This window comes from Lissotriton vulgaris, chromosome 5 (genome assembly GCF_964263255.1).
Source record: "Lissotriton vulgaris chromosome 5, aLisVul1.2, whole genome shotgun sequence".
Taxonomy (NCBI): domain Eukaryota; kingdom Metazoa; phylum Chordata; class Amphibia; order Caudata; family Salamandridae; genus Lissotriton; species Lissotriton vulgaris.
This window is the reverse complement of record NC_141693.1, coordinates 1,780,985,816-1,781,004,114: the sequence shown is the minus strand read 5'-3', so window position 1 is coordinate 1,781,004,114 and position 18,299 is coordinate 1,780,985,816. Positions and strand designations below refer to the sequence as shown.

Genomic DNA, 18,299 nt, shown 5'->3' with positions numbered 1-18,299 from the left:
CGCCCTCAAAAGCACTCTCATAGCTTGGAAGGTAATAATGGAAAGGCCCTGCCCACTTTCCAGATCCCACCCACTCCTGGTTTCCACTCCTCGCATGATGATGTGTATTATATTTATATATTCTTTTATTTTTATTCAGTTTTATATTGTGAGAACTTGACTCCAGGGTATTGGAGCGCTTTACATGAGCACCAAGAGTTAGTTACATGTCCTAATGTAATGTAACTGGTTCTATATTGTAAAGGGCTCCAACACCTTTGGGTAAAGTTTGCGCTCTATAAAAACAAATACATATTAAACATTACACAAGGGCACATTCATTTTTTTGGTAGGCACAGGAGATTAAGTGATTTGCCCAGATTCACAGGATGTTGAGCCAAGAGACTTGAACCTTGTTCCCAAGCTCCAAATTTGGCAGTTCTGGCTGTTAGGCCGCACCTCTTTTGGAAGTTAACAAGTATGGTTTCCAACTAGTGTGAACACTACACAGCTGGGCTCCAATTAAGCCCTCAAAAGGATACAATGTTGGCGTCAGATGAGTACCTTGTAGTTGTAGGGGCGGGTAGGTGTAAGCACAGCAGGAGATCCAAAGCCCCACTCCCAGGGTCACACCCCGAACAAAGGCCACGCCCGTCTCACTGTACACTCACACAGTGGAAAACAATGTTGTAAGAATGTTGCACACATTCTTAAATGTGACGGTCTGAATGTATACTGTATATAGCAGGTCTTAGGCTGGACGGGGCCCAGTGAAGAGAGGGCATCCCGCAGGGTCTTATATAGCGGGCCAATCTACACTCCCACAACCTAGGAGCTATAATGTGAGCGTGGCCTGGCTGTCTGAGTAAACCTGTTAAACATTTAGCACACAGCGAAAGCAGTAATGCATTCTCCGAGTCAATGTTTACTGACTGCATTCATCGCTGAACACATTAAACGCACAAGTGACTTTCCTTCACCTAAAGCGCAATGTAGCTCTTTCATCAGCTTTCAAGCTGATCTCAAGTAGGTATATGTTAAAGCCTATGCACCTGCCAACACGGCAGCGCCCACAGTGGTGGAGACAGGAGACACCCAGACAATCTTCTATGAAAGTAGAATAGCAGGAAACCGCGCGTAATCTGTAACCAGTACTTACGTGTGTTTTTGGGTCCAAGGGTTTTGCCTAGTAGCCAACGTCAGGGACTGGTATATACCAAGGCTGCCTAATCTGGATTTCACTTTATGCCTTTCTCTTCTACTATTTCAAAGCTGCATAGAAGTGGATGGATGGTGTGGGGATCAAACAAATGCTCCTGAACACCAACACCACCAGTGACAGCAAAAACAATAAGGACGCACGGATTCTTCCATTTTAATAAACAGAATGTAAGTGAACTTTTTATTACCTTTCCTTGGATGCTTGCGAGGGGCCCGGCGGTGGGTAATATTGCTGGACCTTGCCAGTGTAGCCTTTCTTCATTCAGTCGTTTGTAGGTGTCATGAGGTGTTTGGGGGGGTGGAGAGGTGAGAAGGTGCTGAAAATGGATGGGGCATTGTCATATTGTCAAGAGCATTTATTCTTTCTTTGCGGCACAGTGCTAAATCAGAGCATTTGCATAGGGATACTGCTTTTAAAGGGTCCACAGTATGCAGCAATTGTATAGCTCTTCAAGACCTGGTGGTACAGCTCATGGGATAACGTGCTGTATGTCCCAAAGGTGAGACCTATTGGCTATGCCAATGCTTGTTACTTTTCTGGTGCAATAAATATCACACCAGGCAACTCTTAATCAGCGACTCTGCAGGGGCTTCCAGTTCACCGCCTGTTTGCCATGTGGCACCATCTTCTGAGCACGTGAAGAGACCAACAGATTGATACAAGGCGAGCACAGGTCTGCCAACTCAACCATTCATCTGAATAAGTGGCACATTCAGAGACTTAAGCCAGTTGAGGCATAGACAATTACTGAAAACTTGTTCAGTCAGTAACCCAACGATAGTCCGGGTGGGGGGCTGGGGGTGCGTGGTTAGGTGAGTGGTAAATAGTAATTAAAAAAAGAAACTTACCTTAGTGGGTACTTGTCGGCACGCCCCCTGCGTCGACAAGTACCCATGTTGATTTTATAGAGGAAGTGGAGGGAGGGAGGCGGCCAACAACTGGTGCGCTACCCTCCTTTCCCACCCAAGATGGCGGCAAGCCCTGTCTCCAACCGCGTCAGCACCTATTCGGCTGCGCGTGGAGCAGGGGTTCGAGGCGCGGCGAGGGACAGAGGTAGACTACAGTTAAAATCACAAATTAAGTATTTAAATGCGTAAATCAAAAATCACAAGGTTTTAAAATAGTAGCAGCCTAAGCCCCCGGCTTTCCGCCTCAAGGGCAAGTATGTACAATTAATCCATACTGAGTTAGTTCTTAAGAGGGAAAAACTGTCTTTGGATGGAAATGACAGAAACAATGCTCTATATTGATACCTGCAGAAGAAGATGAGTTGACATCAGGCACAAAAAGGTAAAGAACGCCATTTAGTGATAAAAACAGCTTGTCTTCTTTTATTACCTTTCCTTGGATGCTTGCGAGGGGCCCGGCGGTGGGTAATATTGCTGGACCTTGCCAGTGTAGCCTTTCTTCATTCAGTCGTTTGTAGGTGTCATGAGGTGTTTGGGTGGGGGGGGGCGGGGTGGAGGGGTGAGAAGGTGCTGAAAATGGATGGGGCATTGTAATATTGTCAAGAGCATTTATTCTTTCTTTGCGGCACAGTGCTAAATCAGAGCATTTGCATAGGGATACTGCTTTTAAAGGGTCCACAGTGTGCAGCAATTGTATAGCTCTTCAAGACCTGGTGGTACAGCTCATGGGATAACGTGCTGTATGTCCCAAAGGTGAGACCTATTGGCTATGCCAATGCTTGTTACTTTTCTGGTGCAATAAATATCACACCAGGCAACTCTTAATCAGTGACTCTGCAGGGGCTTCCAGTTCACCGCCTGTTTGCCATGTGGCACCATCTTCTGAGCACGTGAAGAGACCAACAGATTGATACAAGGCGAGCACAGGTCTGCCAACTCAACCATTCATCTGAATAAGTGGCACATTCAGAGACTTAAGCCAGTTGAGGCATAGACAATTACTGAAAACGTGTTCAGTCAGTAACCCAACGATAGTCCGGGTGGGGGACTGGGGGTGCGTGGTTAGGTGAGTGGTAAATAGGAATTAAAAAAAGAAACTTACCTTACCGGGTCCGCGATGTTGCAGCTCTTGGCTGGGTCTCGTTTTCCTGCTCTCCTGCTGAAACAGGAAGCAGGCAGCCTCCCTCCCCTCCCCTCAGCCAATCACAACACTGCATTGGCAGTGTTGTGATTAGTGGAGACAGCTCCCAGCCGGGCCCCAATGGGGAGACCATTTTCTCCATGAAGGCTGCATGCAAACTAAATGGAGAAAAGGGAGAGTGTGCAACATAGGGAAGCCACTCCTCCCTGACCCGCCCATCTGCTCGCCCCCAACCAGGCATACCCTTCTGCTTTCTCAGAGTCCAAGAATAAAATGGTAGTTTTACCATTTTATGTTTTCAGCTTCTTGCACTGTGAAAAGCAGTGAGGCAATTCTCCTCCGCCCTAATGGAGGAGCCACCCCTGGGGCAAACACCTCTCATGGTCCTACTGCTTTCCATTGAAAACCACAGTACTCCTCAAACTTTTGAGTAGCTGAAACAGTCTAGAAATATAATAATTGACCGAGGGGGGCAGCGAGGGGGGGGGGGGTGGGGGGGGGGGGGGGGGTGGAGACATGGCTAGCAGGCCAAAATGGCCACTGCCTAATCTTCAAGCTCCGCGCCTGGGCTCGGACATCCACTGTAATCCCTGGCGCCAGATGACATTCATGTGCCCAGCGGTTCTCCTAGGCCAGGGGCGTGGCGGGGACTGTGTGAGATCTGCGGTAAGACTGCTGTGAACCGGAACCTGAGTGGGAGGGGAGTGTTGGTGGGCCTGGGACAAGAGGCAGGGCTGGCCTCATTTCTGGGAATCATGAATCGACTTAGTTCTGACATTTTAAAGCACTCTGTATCACTTTTAAAGCGTCTGGCTTTTAAGGAGTCTGGCCCCGAACACACGACAAAGCTTCCAATGGTACACTCCCTCTAGGTCCTTACACTAATCTTCAGCATTTAAAGTAACTGTTCCCAAAGTCAGAAGATGATACTGGGGAGGCAGAAGCTTCATTATCTGTACTTCCAAGCTTTGAAATACTCTTCCCCCTTACCATAAGAAAATGATAGGACCAATGCCCTGCAGGAAATGTCTGAAAACATGGCTTTTCAATCAATAGTCTGCTCTTATTCAAATCTTTCAGTATAGCTATTAGGTTACCCCCTTTTTCAGCCAGCACCCAGACGCCTCCGGACAGTAGTGCACTTTATAAATCATTATTTCATTCGAATAACATAACTGTAACAGACACAGTACATCAAGATTACCCCGACATAAACTAAGAGAACACATCAACAGTGGCTGAGCGGTACAGCGACGACACACGATTTTATGTGGCTTAAGAATGTGCGTCATACACACTAGAGTCCATAATATCGAAATCAGCCATGCTGTTCCACCCGTTCCTCAAGCTATCTACAGAGCTCCGTGGTCCCACTCTTGTACCCTTAATGAAGGTTATCAAACGCCAAGCTAGTGTTCCCCCTAGCCTATGGCTCAGAGGTCATGTACGGGTGAGGCTACCTATTGCTGGACAAGCTAATAGTAAGCACCTTTAATAAAGTGCCTCTCCTGCGCAAACCCGGCTTGAATTCAGCTTGTGCAGTCAAGTAGTAGAAAGACAAGCCACCTTCCTGAAAATCTGCTCAGGACTAACTGGATCAAATCATTAAAGAACCCACAGGCTGTTGATCTCCAAAAGCTAATCACCAAACAGGCACATCACATTTTGGCCAGATGAGAAACAGAAAACAGCTTTATACTCACCCCCTAGTTAGTTCTAGGTAGTTGCACCAAATGGAGGCCACATCCAATCAAACATATGCACGTCAATGCAGATAAAACAACTAATGCAATACTGGTTTGAGTGGTCCCTGACCTTCACTGCCTACCCCCTGCTCTTACCCCCTCTCCCCTGAATCTCTCCCCTTGCCGCTTATTCCCTTACGTATATGTCCTTATTGTTTGACTCGACCCAACATGTAACTATGTAGCTATGCTCTAAAACGGTGTAAACTTTGTAACGATGTAATCTTCAGCTATGGTCTGATACTCATGTAAAGCGCTCTGATACCCCCAGGTCTAGCCAGCACTATATAAAACCTATCAAATAAATAAAATCAATAAATACCCATTAAAAAAAGAGAAAGTCTAAAACCACCTTTGTAGGCTCTGCCTTTCTTGTCAGAAAACACCAGTGCATATCAGCTGTGTTGCAGGTTTAAAAAATACCAGTTCCTGGCACTGGGAATTCATTCATGCAGACCTGCCGCGATTGCCTGCCTCTCAACAGAAGACCCCCATCTTGGTAGGAATATTCATGGAATTCATTCACTCGATAGAGAGATTACTGAACAAACTTTGCCCACACCGACCAATTGCACTGAATCAGGAAAGCTCTGGAGCCGGAGCTCGGCTGATCACGCCGCTTAGGGACCGGGCTACTTCGTAAGGGCCGAGAACCATGCTCGTGATTCGCGTGACACCAGTCTCAATAGCATCTTGCACAGAGAAATTTATAATGGTTTTAATTAATCATACAAATACGATATGCTCTGTGATGCATGACCTGGCTTAACTACTCATGAAACACTGGATCGGCAAGACAACTGCAGGGCAAGGGAAAATAAACTGTGTTTGGATTAGGAAGGCACCTGGTTGGAGAAAGAAAATTCTAGAGGGTGAAAGATTTACCAAAAATGTTCAACGATTGCTGTATTCTTGTTTAACTTGGAGTAGATGTTAGCCTGCAGCAAAACCTTGCATTTACCGAAAATGGTAAAATATGAAGTAAAACCTGCGAGATGCATCCAGACATCCATAGGTGTCCAAAAAGAACAAATGGCTGATGAAGTGGTATGAGTTAAACAATAAGGCTACATGCAATTTTCATGTGGTTAACACCTGGAGCAGTCTTATTTTTTTAAATGAAGTAGCAGCAATACTGAAGAATGTTAAATTCAGGCATTTAGCCTGTTAATGTGCTTGGGAATTGTAGACTTATAAAAAAAAAAACGAAATTTCCAGTATTTAAGTTATAGCTCTCTAAAAACAAGAGCTAGATTACGGTCATGATTTGCTACCTGCACTCTCACCCATGGAAACAGGGTGCATCAATGGTACATTTTCTATTGGTTGGCTGTGGCGTACCGAGTCTGTACTGACATCCAGCCTCTTAGAAAACTTTCAGAACACGACTTCCATTCCAGATTCATGTTGGACTTTAAGACAGCCATGATGCACATATTGTTTACATTAAGAGCAATTGTCCAATTATAGCCCAAGAGTGAAACTCTTGATTGTTTTCAGGAGTTTGGGTACACACTCCCTAAATAACAATTGGTCAAACGGCAGACATTCGATTATTAATGACATATTTGTATTTGCATTTGGTATTTATAAAGCGCAACTGTCGCTCCGAAAGGAGCATCCTGGCGCTGAAGAAAAGTACAATACTATTATCATTATGGGAGCTAGATAGCAGCCATTACAAAGGCATCTGGTAGATTGAAAATCCCGGTCTTTAATTGCTTCCTAAAGGCGATCTCTTGGACGAGAAGTCTGAGGTCTTTGGGCATAGCGTTCCAGGCCTTAGAGGCCAAGACGGTCAGAGTCTTCCCTCCCTTGGTTTTAAAATGAAATCTGGGAATGTCAATCAGGTTTCCCCCAGATGACCTCAACTTTCTGGGGGGGGGATTATAGCGAGTGTATCTCCTGGCAAGGTACCTAGGGGACCTGTGTGGTTTAGGGCTCTGAATGTCGTCACCAGGATTTTAAACAAAATCCTCTTGTGCAGGGGTAACCAGCGCAAGTTCTTGAGGGCCGTCGATGTCGAGGATCTTCTCGGTAATTTCAATACCAATCTAGCAGCAGCGTGTTGAACGCTATGGAGCTTCTTCAATGTCGCCTTTTTTGCCCCGGCCATCAGGCCATTACAATAGTCTAGCCGGGAGAGTATTAGAGCTACCGCCACAGCCTTTTTTTGAATCAGTAGGGAGGAAGTCAAAGAACTTCTTTAAGGATTTAATGATGCCAAAACAGCTTCCTGCCACTTTCCTCACATGCTGGTCAAAAGAAAGCGTGGAGTCTAATAGGACTCCCAGGTTTCTGGCTGATTCCACTGCATGGGGCGGAGCCGGAGAAGCGTCTGGCCACCATTTACTTGGGCAAAAATGGCCATTTTTCCCCAAGGGCAAAATCTCTGTCTTATTGGCATTGCATTTTAAATGATTATTTTCCATCCATTGGAAGACATTCGTCAGACAGTTCTTTAAGTTCTGTTCTGCGTCATTGGAGTTCCTATCTAAAGGTACGATTAATTGAGTGTCATCGGCGTATGAAGATACAAGTATGCCATATGACTCAATTAACGAAATAAGGGGGACCATGTAAATAATAAATAATAAAGGACTCAAAATAGAGCCTTGCAGTACTCCTGATGACACCTTCTTTTCCTTGGAGAGAAAGGGGCCTAAAGAAGTAGTTCGAATCTATCAGAAAGAAAATAAATTATCCAGGCGAGAGCCACATCTGTAATACCAATGTCTCTCAGCCTACTAATCAATATTGTATGGGAGATGGTGTCAAACGCCGCTGTGAAATCCAATAAAATCAGAACGGCGTTTTTCCCTTCATCCTGCAGGAATTTAATTGAGTCGGTAAGCTCAATAAGGGCAGTTTCCGTCGAATGCCTTGGGCGGAAACCCGATTGCTGAGGATGAAGGATGTTATTTGTTTCCACGAAGTTTTTCAACTCCTGGTAAACTATCTGTTCCGTTATCTTGCCCAGAACTGGAAGAAGGGAAATTGGACGTAAATTGGAGAGGTCCGTGGTGGATTTATCAGATTTTTTTCACAAGGGGCTTGACTATTGCTTTCTTCCAGTCAGGGGGGACCAAACCTGATTGCCGCAAAATTACTCCCCACTATCTCCTTTGGTGCAATAATATTCAAGGACAAAATGAATAATTGGTTGGACAGAGCACAATCGTCTTGCTACCGCAGGGTGTTTCGGCTGCCAAATTCAACTGCCCACTCCCAAATTCGGAAAGAATTTTCGTTGTCCTCCCAGAGGTGGATAATGAGCGCACGCTACATTAACTATTGTTTAAAAACAAAGCATGCTAGCCCCCACTCCTTAAAGAGCTGTCTATGGTTAGTCTTCAGCAACCACTAAACACCGTGAAACAAATATCTGACATCATGTTTAGAATCCCTCAAAGCAAAGGACATATGGTCATCCCCGTTGCCCATTGCGGTAAAAACAAAACTTCTAACCAAACAAACAAAAACTATCAAGCGACCACGACGAGCAACGGGTCGCCCAGCTCTTTCATGGCCCCTGGGTCTCTAAATTATACACTCAGAAAATTTTTCCGTTATATCTGGCAGCTCCTATGAAAGTACATATAAAACTTCAATTAATGCGATTCCGCTTTGATTTAATCCCGCTGATGGCATACAAATTTGGCCAGGTGTATAGGAAAGAGGCATCGTCTCAATGCCGCTTTTGCAAACAGGAGGAGGGAAATCTTATCTACATATTGTGCATTTGCCAAAAACTCTGAGCCCAAAGAAACTTCTGGTTGCGTCCCATTTGGCTTCTTCTTAACATCAGGACCTGCCAGGAAGCACTAGACACTTGTATGAAGGGAGACTTTCCGCAGTTGGCGGCTCGTTTTGTTAAGTTTATTCTAGAAATTAATTCCCTTAATTCGCTTTCTGATCCAGTTTGAGTTCTTTCATCTCCCGTTGACATTATCGCACGTCTTTTTCATTAATTAATAATTTTTCTGTTTTTAATAGTCCAGAGTATTTTTTACTCCCTCAATACGTAACGGTCATTCTAGTGTGTGTATATTGCAATGATTTTAATTAAATAAAAACTTACTTACTTACTGAGCGAAGAGAAGCATTAATGATCTCATTGATAGTCTGATAGTTTGGTTGACCACGTCGATTATCTGGTGGAGTATCCGAGGAGGACAGGAATCAGTCGGAGCCCCAGATTTGCAGGCTAAAATAACTTCCAGCGTTTGGAGCAAAGAAACCAGCTTAAATGCACTAAGAGTATGAGCCCTAGTCTCCAGTTTGTCAGGACAGCTAGACAGGGGAGGCACAAGAGGGGGCGAGAAGTCTCTCTGTATAAGTTCAATTTTCTTCTCGAAGTGGTCTGCGATTTGATCGCAAAAGGGCAAGGAGGGCGGGATTTTAGGCTGAAGAGTTTTGGGGCGAGTGAAGGATTTGACGATGAAAAAAACAGTTTTTTGCTTTTGCTGGGCTTCTTTAAAGGCTTTTATATAATAATCCCTTTTAGCTGTTTTAATGCAGGAAAGGTATGATTTCCTTTGTAGGACATAAAAAGTTTTAGCTGTATCATCATACGTTTTTCGCCATTTTCGTTCACTTTGCTTACACAATAGATGTTTTTCCGCCAAAGCCTGTGAGAACCAGGGGGCATTTAGCTTTCCCCTGCTCTCCTTACCCGGTGCATCCAGGTGTGAAAGAGTTTAGAGTTATGGGCCACTTCTCCAGACATGCTGGGTATCTGTGACTGGTGAATAGGATTCCGCTTGATACCATCCTCTACCACCCTCCAATTTACATTGGTTGGAGGTTGTTGGCTGGCCTTTGCTAATTTAGGGGAACGAGAAATGCAAATATTAAAAGGGATAAGACTATGGTCTGTCCAAATTTGCAGAGTGGCTGTGGTGACACAGAGCGTGCATTAATGAGCCCCCTTTAAAGTTAGTGACCCACTGAAATTGTACCTAAATGCCACGTCTATTCCAATGAGGACCAGGGTATGGTCCATTTGCAAGTCCTGCATGAAAAGGGACCCCTTATTTGATCCATGAAAATACCACATGAACAGTTTTTGCAAACATTGAGCCTAAGCAGGTCACTTGCCTGATATGTTAATATCGGGATGTTTGTCTAGTGTGTCCTGCGCCTGTCGCGGCCTTGGCGCGGACGGGCGCAGACCGGCTTGCCTTTGGAGCGCCCCCTGCGCCGACAAGTACCCATGTTCATTTTATAGAGGAAGAGGAGGATGGGAGGCGGCCAACAACTGGTGCTCTACCCTCCTTTCCCACCCAAGATGGCGGCAAGCCCGGTCTCTGTCAATTATCTTTCAAAAAACGATTTTTTTTTAAGGACAAAGCTGTCTTTAATCTTGTGCTACTAACTACTGGAAATTGAAAAATGTAGGTATTTACACTAGCAAGGAGTCATACCAAATGTGTGTAGGAAGGTCTTCTGATGGAGCTAGACCATTAAATGCGTCATGGAGCGACCATCAAAGGCCGATGATAACAGCAGGGAGTCAAGGAAAGCAGAAAGGTGGTATCCGTCGCTGCCCTTATGCAGGGCTTTTAGAGGGATGAAAAAAAGTGCTTGGGGCCTCTATAGGGGGCTTGCCTATGTAATTAAGGGTGTGGCTAAAGTAGGTACACCTTATATCTGTGATTCCCGTAGTGTGACACCCCAACGCTATTTTGGTTCCTATCTGAGCTCTCCATTATTGCATTAATATATAGAATGACTCGCATACGCTTAGAACCAACCAGGACTATTGGCTTTGTCTGGGGTTGTTAACTCTTTCGAATAAATGAGTAACAATAGTGATAAAAATTTAAATAATGAATTTTGAAAATGTTTCAATTCTGAAATCGAGAGACTGAATTAAACATTCCTGAGGCCTGTGCGCTCTGCATAGAGGCCAAGAATTGGATGACCACATGTATCCTGAACCCCTTTATGACCCATTACCGGTACTGTGAGAAACTCGAACTGCCTTCATGCCATTATAAACACCTGGAGGAACTCGGTTTAAAGAATACACTTTACAAAATTAAAATGCCACAGACAATTCGGAAATACAACATCCTGGGAATAGTTAACAATCTTAGATAATAATGATTTGTTACAACATGTTTAATTTAAATAGGAAATAAGTCGCTAACAAGGATTACCTTAACGCTTTTTTCTTTCGTTGTTCGAAAACCATCTGTGCTTTTGCTATATAGGGTAGGGACATGAAATTAGGGCTAGATAGGGAAGGCATTTCAATATCCACTTTTAATTACTACTGGGTCTGAGATTCGGAGGGACCCAGAACACTTAAAGCACTGCCCTTATCCATCTTGTGACCATTCGTTAGTTAGTAGAAGCAAGCCGGATGATAATTCATCCTCTACATCTGATAACTCGGAAGGCAGAGGCGACCCAGAACAGGGTTCTGGACTTATGGGTTATAATGTTAGGCACACTTAGAACTTTCATAAACAATGGCGTAGTCAATAAAGACCCAATGCTAGTTATTGTTAGCAGATTAGTGAACATTAGTGTTCAATCAAATTACAGAATAACAAATGCTACTCGATACTGCCTTGCCCTCTCGTGCCATGAGAGTTAACTCACCGCCAACAGGCATTCACCATGTAGGGATGTATGAGGTGACTGCAATGCTACTTCCTGCAGGTCAAAATGTCTTCTGCAATAGTTATATCTAAATATCTGTTGTTGATAGTTAGATGATCGAAATAACTTATTTATTTATTTATTTATTTTTTGACATTTCTAAAGCGCAACAAATACCCGTAGGCGTCTCGGCGCTAAAACTGCCCTTAACTAGTTGCAACTTAATGATCAAGGTTACTACAGTAGTACAACAAGCATTTACAGTGCAATAGGTCTCGCAGCATTAAAGTTTGAGTTATTGGCATTGTGTATGACAATGCCAATAGTTGTAACTTTTGCAAATGTGACACTTATAGCATTTGTAATGAAATATGTGTTGTATTTACGTGACTTAGATGTATTGATATTCCAAAAAACAATGGCTTTTAATTTTTTTAATAAATAATACTTAAATAAAAGTTATTGTAATTGAGTCGGTGGAAGGGTGAAGCTACTGCGGTTTGTGACTAATAAATTCCAAATTCAAGCTAGGAGAATTGAATATAAGCGCCTGATTAATTGTGCTAAGGCAGAATGGGACCATGATAAATGGGTAAATTTAACCGCTGCACTTGTAACCAGAGACTCACGTAAATTTTGGTCAATCGTGAACACAGGGTCAGGAGAGCCATTACCGGCCGTCGAAGCAAATATAGCAGCACGGCACTGCATAGGGCCCAAGGCAAAGACCCAGTCAGCAAGTGTTTGGAGGAGTAGCTGGTTACTAAGAGCGAAAGTGGAATGTTACTGCATCGTAATGCAGTATTTTTTTAAGAGCTGAGTTTTCTAATTGGAGCATTGGTGAGGCAGTGCTGTTGGATACGGATGAAATTCTAACTTGGGCGCATACTTTAAGAAAGCTGCTGCCTTTTGTTGTTTTTTATATAGCGCTAACTCGGCCAGAAGGTGTTGGGGCGCTTTAAATGAGCACCAGTCACGTTACACAAGGACACATTCATTATTGGTAGGCACGGGGAGCTTAAGTGATTTCCCAAGGATCACAGGATGTTGAGCCAACGCCAAGGCTCGAACCTTGTTCCCCAGCTCCAGGTCACATGGGCACCATGTGGCTTTAGCAACCTTTAGTGCACGGATATGTGAAAGGCTCGGTGTTAGAAAAGCATCAATGCAAGGATATATATGATAATCTGAGGAGTTAAAAGCCTTCATGTATTTGAAGCATTATCCTCCTTGAAAAGCAGAGCATTATCTATGTGCTCAAAATGCTGAGATTCACAATAATTGTTTTATAGGTTGCATAAACAAACTACTTGTCGCCTATACAACTGTGCCTAACTTTTTGGTGAAGTAACCGAAACACCATCATAACAAAATCCTTTGGAAAGTGTAAATATCGGCAATTTGAAAATGAAGGAGGTTTATGCAATTTTATTTGAAACGACAATACAATATGGTACTAATCTGAAATGGACACATAGTAAACCCACACAACATTTTGTGCTATTATATTTTAAAACTATTCAATCCATCCCTGCCAAGTAAGATTCTCGCATGAACCACCGCAGGAACGTCCTTTCCCAACAGCAAATCAGGAAAACAATAAGGAGCAAGAGAGGGGGCTTGTTGTCATCAATAAACACTGATGCACCAAGAGCCCCAAAAAGGACCGTCAACCGGGAGCGTCCTCTGCCTGAAAGCTGCAAAAACTGCATGAACAAAGAGTAATTCCAAGTAGGCCACAGCAGACAGGTCAGCAGCTCCAATCAAGGAAAGCCCCCTTATAAGGAGTATACCTTTGTGTCTTGTGGTCTTTAACCACATGGCTGCTGGGCGTTTTCCCCCCCTGTGCTGGAAAATGCCATTAGTGTGGCACCATGACGAGCTCAGCTCGTCATCAGCACACAACACCTTTTGGTGATGACGAGCTGAGCTCGTCATCAGCATCGAAAGGGTTAAAATCCAGCACATTATATTACAATCAGTGGTTTAGCACCAAACATTTTCAAATCATAAACAAAGCAGGTGCACAAGTAACATCGAAGTGGTAATCCAAGAGGGGTGAGTCTAGTACCAAAAAAAGGACTGACTCAAACAAGCATTTCTGCAACACAAGCTAACATAATCAAATACCACCACACTAACTACAACTGGGAGAGAGCAAGTGGGAAATAATTTATATTTTACTCTCTTGTGGATGACTTTAAAAAGGTATATAAAATTGTATGTGGGTGTCACCGGTGCAAAAGAATAACCAGACATTGAGGAGTTAGTAAAAACATGAGTGGAAGAACAGTTCTTATGAAATAATGTGTGAGGTTTGAGGGGCAGGGAGCGACTGCCAATAGCGCCAAGATATATGTGAGGGTATATGGGGAGGAGGTATCATAGAAAGGTCGGCTAAAATGTAAACTACGGCATAGTAAAAGTGCTACAAATGCGGTAGTCGACTATGGGAGGGCACCAGTGGGAACAAATGGAGTGTTGCAAATACATGGAAGAGGTGGATTGGTGGCATCCACTTGTGTGCACTGAGAGTGGAGCATACTGCAACTACTGAAGCTGCAGCAAGTTAAAGGACATTCACAAAAGAAGCTGAGTAAATCCCAGACAATGAAAGGTGGGGACACCCAGAGACCCATTAGAAGACATACTCACGGAAATGCATACAATTAAGGAAAGAGATACAACAACCACATACATTGTAGATTGTTTTATATAGCGCAAACTCCACCTGAAGGTATTAAAGTGGTTTACGTGGGCACCAGTTACACAACACAAGGACACATTCATTTTGGTAGGTATAGGGAGATAAAGTGATTGACTCCGAAAGTAAAATCTTCAAATACCCAAGAGGGAATACTAAGGGACAGCGATGACAGATAATACATTGTTTCCACAGAGACTCGTGTGGAGTGCTATCCATGGGCACTGCCCCCTCCCACAAATATACACATTCTGCCAGTAGGGGAGCTTGTTTTAGACCCAGTCCTTTGACCCCTTGCCTACCTCTTCCTGCCAGGTCCATCCTGTGACCTCCACACGCAGTCAGGCAGTCTGCTTGTGCGTCCACCTAACACACGGGGGGACAGAAGTGGCCCGCACACCCACTGTCTCAAAGAGCCAGGGCCCCAAACACAGATTTGATGCTTTCCTGGGTGGCTGACACTGTTCTGACTAAGGTGCTTACAGGTCACCGATGCTCTCTGAGTGACACGCTGGGCCCCGGGTAAGGTTCTTCTCCACACCAGAAGTCAGCCGGCTGGGGGACCTCCAGAAGCCACACCTCTCGGCTCTCACCACCCTCCTCCTTGCCGCGTTGGGCTCAGTGGAGGATGGCTGCAGCAGCTGGTAGTAGTGGCAGTCACGATCGTCCTCTGGGTCATAAGGTGGTGCCAGAATGTCGAGGAAATCAGCAGGCCCGTCCAAAGCGCTGATCTGGTGCAGGTTGGCCCTGTGCGGGCTGAGCAGGCAGGGAGCGCTGGTCGGGCCGAACTGGCCGAATGATAGGCGCGGGGCTCGGCGCAGCGCGTCTCTCTGAAAGGGCTGAAGGGGCGGGCGGGGGGGGGGGGGGGAAGAGAGACATGGCCCCGGGTACCTCCTGCAGCCGGTCGAAGCCACAGATGCTGAGGGTGCCATAGATCACCTTCATTATGCCGCAGATGCCCAGGTGGTCGTGCAGCGGGATATACGCCTACCCGCTCTGCAGCAGGAAGACGCCCATGCTGAAACTCCATCTCGCAGATGTTCATGTAGGTGACGAACGGCTGTGTGGAGCGGCTGGTGGTGCACCGCCCTTGCAGCCCGCGGCGTGATCTTCAGGTCCTCGACCCACAGTTCGTTCACTAGGTTCTTGAGCTGGTTCAGGTTGTAGGAGAAGGTCTTGCTACTACCTATGGGGGCCGCAGCTGTGGCACCAGGGAAGGTGAGCCAGGGTTGACGTGCGATCTTCTGGATGAGAGAGTCCAGGTTATCCCGTGGCATCTTCCTCGTCTTCCTACGAATCGGCGCTGGCCTGAACTTCTGTGGCCTCGCGAGCTGGTTGCCGCGGTCAAGCTAACAAATTGCAGGCACAAGCTGAACCCAGAAACCTTCAATCCTTACCGGATCTATTGACGTTAATGGCAAACTCCTTCAACCAGAACTCGGTGAGTTATGTAGTACGGGGCGTGAAGTTAAGCCTGCAATAGCCGCATTGCCCCGCTGCACTTTCAAAGTGAAAGTGGCCATGCACGCCCAATAGAAGCATTTTGCCAATCACGAGCCAGCCTTTGACTATAAACACAACCCTCCTACGTCACACCTGCAACGCGCATTCCAGGAAACGCAAAACAACCTCCTCCTCCTCGCCCCCTCCTCCCGGCAGACGCTGGAAAGCAAAGTGAAAAATTGCAATTTTTAAATGGAAGACTTTGGCAATTACTTTTTTGGCACTTACTAGATACAAACTGAATGCCCCATTCTTCCGACAACACGTGTCTGTGGAAAGGCCAGATCTGAGGCTTGCATCATGAGTTCGCGGAGACTCCAGGCAGCTTATAAAAGAAGACGTGAGCGAAACTGAAACCTTCCGTGGGGCGGGACTTTAGTCTTCGGAAGCACGCGCACACGGAGTGCCACGGAGAGAAGCAGTGCTGGTGACGAGGGGCTCCCATGCCAGAGGGAAGTCCAGAATGGCGGTAAGTGGGGCTTACTGGGATGAGGGGTGCGCTTGTGTGTGTGTGTTGTGTGTGTGTGTATGTGGGGGGCGGCGGGCGGGGTCTCTGTATGTGTGCTCGTGTGTGTGTGTGTGCGGCGGGGGGTCTCTGTATGTATATGTGCGTGCGTAGGTACGCTCATGTATGTGTCTGCGCGCATGCGTAAGCAGGGGGAGGTGTGGATCTGTGTTGCAGCTTTCCAGGAGACAGGAGCTGGCCACAGCAGGCGCGTTCTCGTGCGCGTGGCCCGCTCACATCGCCTTCTGGCAGAGCAAATGCGCGCGGCCAGGTGCTGTCTCCAGGAAAGCTGCGTCCCTAACATTAGGTCTCTGGCGAGACAGCGCTTTGCGCTGTAAATCGCCATGAGACCTAAAAACCACTAACTTCAAATAACCCGTTAAGAGGGTAGATACATTTACAAATGCAAGTACTTGGTAACACAATGCGATATATATATATTCTTTATCTAAACAATGTTGCATTCTGCTTGCTAGGCAATAGGTCGCAAAAAAGCAGCAATTCAAATAATAATGCAAACAATTAAATAAACGACAATTATAATGCATACACTTAGCTTATGGTTCAGTTTATGGAGCCAAGTAAAGCTTCTTGTCAAGTCATATAAGTAGGACTGGACCAAATGCACTTTAAAACTGCTATACGCAAATACACTGCAATATTTTCATTTTTCAATTTTCTCACCAGCAATGAATCAAGGCATCACTGCATACAATATTGTAGATGGACGAAATGTATACCTGGCATCAGATAGCTAGAGGAAACGTATTCTGGACATTCCGAACCCCTACTGCGGATAAATAGAATCTACTTAGCGATACAAGAGAACGTTTGAGACCCCAGATATACAAATGCCTAGATTACAGCACCGAACCTGCGGGACATGAATTAGTGCCCGAGATTACAGCACTTCATTGCGATGGGTAGAGTTATAGCACAGAATCGCGAGGAGAGAATTTCGACATATAAAGCATACAATGAAGCCAAACAATAAATAAAACAAAATCGCGTGTCTACGCTGACGGCAAACTTCAGCCACTCTTTTCCAAGCCAAAGTATGGTCTACCTACTAATACAAACAATAGATTTGAGCAGAGAGAAACATTTTTCAAGGACAACACATCTTTTTCGATAGAGCGTAATTTGAATCAATGGTGCAACATTGCTCTACGTTAGAGCAAAGCTGTATGCTGGCAACTTGAAACACTTATGCCTCTCCGCCCGATGTTCCCCCTTCGTCCGACTTCCCTCTCACCCGGCTTTCTCCTATTACCTGCGGCATCCTTGGACTTGCTCATTTTAATATCACTCTCTGGTTTCGGAAATAGCCTTCAAAACACCCCGCGTTTAGTCAACAAGCGCCAAGCATGCTGGGACCAACGTACACAACCCTTGACGTGACGCTTATTCCCCGCCATTTTAGGAGGGGAAGAATTCAACACGGGGCCACTGTTGAGACGATTAATCCCGGGCTGCAAATCTGTGGCAGACATGCGTGGGCTTGTTTATTGCCTATTCACCGGAGGTGATGACATTACGCTCATCACCCCCACCGCAACGCCCCCCCACCCCCCGCAGATTGTGAGATGCTAATACTTTAGAAGATTAGCTGAAGGAGGTGGCCATATTATAACTGTTAGTTTGTCATTGATCGGTTATGTTATTTTATGGTTCGGTCTCACTTATATATTTTTTTGTCCAAATCTAACATTTTATTTTTAGTACAATCATAGCTGCCAAGGTTTCAGATTGTTATGTGTGACATTTCCACAATTTCAGTGTAATTGTGAGTGACATTTCAACGACTATGAGTGACACTTTCTTGGGAGTCAAATCAAGGAATGAAGATGGGGCAAACATATAAATATCTGAAATTGACACTAATTTAAGCAACAAGAAAATCTAAGAAGGTCTAAAATCTGTTGCAAAGCACGAGAAATGGTAGGGCACTCATCAGAGTCAGACTGTGTGACTGCATCT

General features: G+C 45.2%; 1 protein-coding gene and 1 pseudogene across 1 annotated transcript in view; both read right to left on the bottom strand.

Moving 5' to 3' along the window:
* The window catches only part of PSMC3IP (PSMC3 interacting protein), a 59,794-nt gene extending 41,954 nt beyond the window's left edge, over window positions 1-17,840 (bottom strand). Inside the window, exon 1 of the mRNA XM_086920485.1 lies at window positions 17,593-17,840. Within this exon, the coding sequence (XP_086776611.1) occupies window positions 17,593-17,617 (25 nt within the window). The 5' untranslated portion in view covers window positions 17,618-17,840. The remainder of the gene's footprint in view (window positions 1-17,592) is intronic.
* Window positions 14,798-15,588, bottom strand: LOC147717164 (2-aminoethanethiol dioxygenase-like; annotated as a pseudogene).
* Window positions 17,841-18,299: the final 459 nt, after the last annotated feature.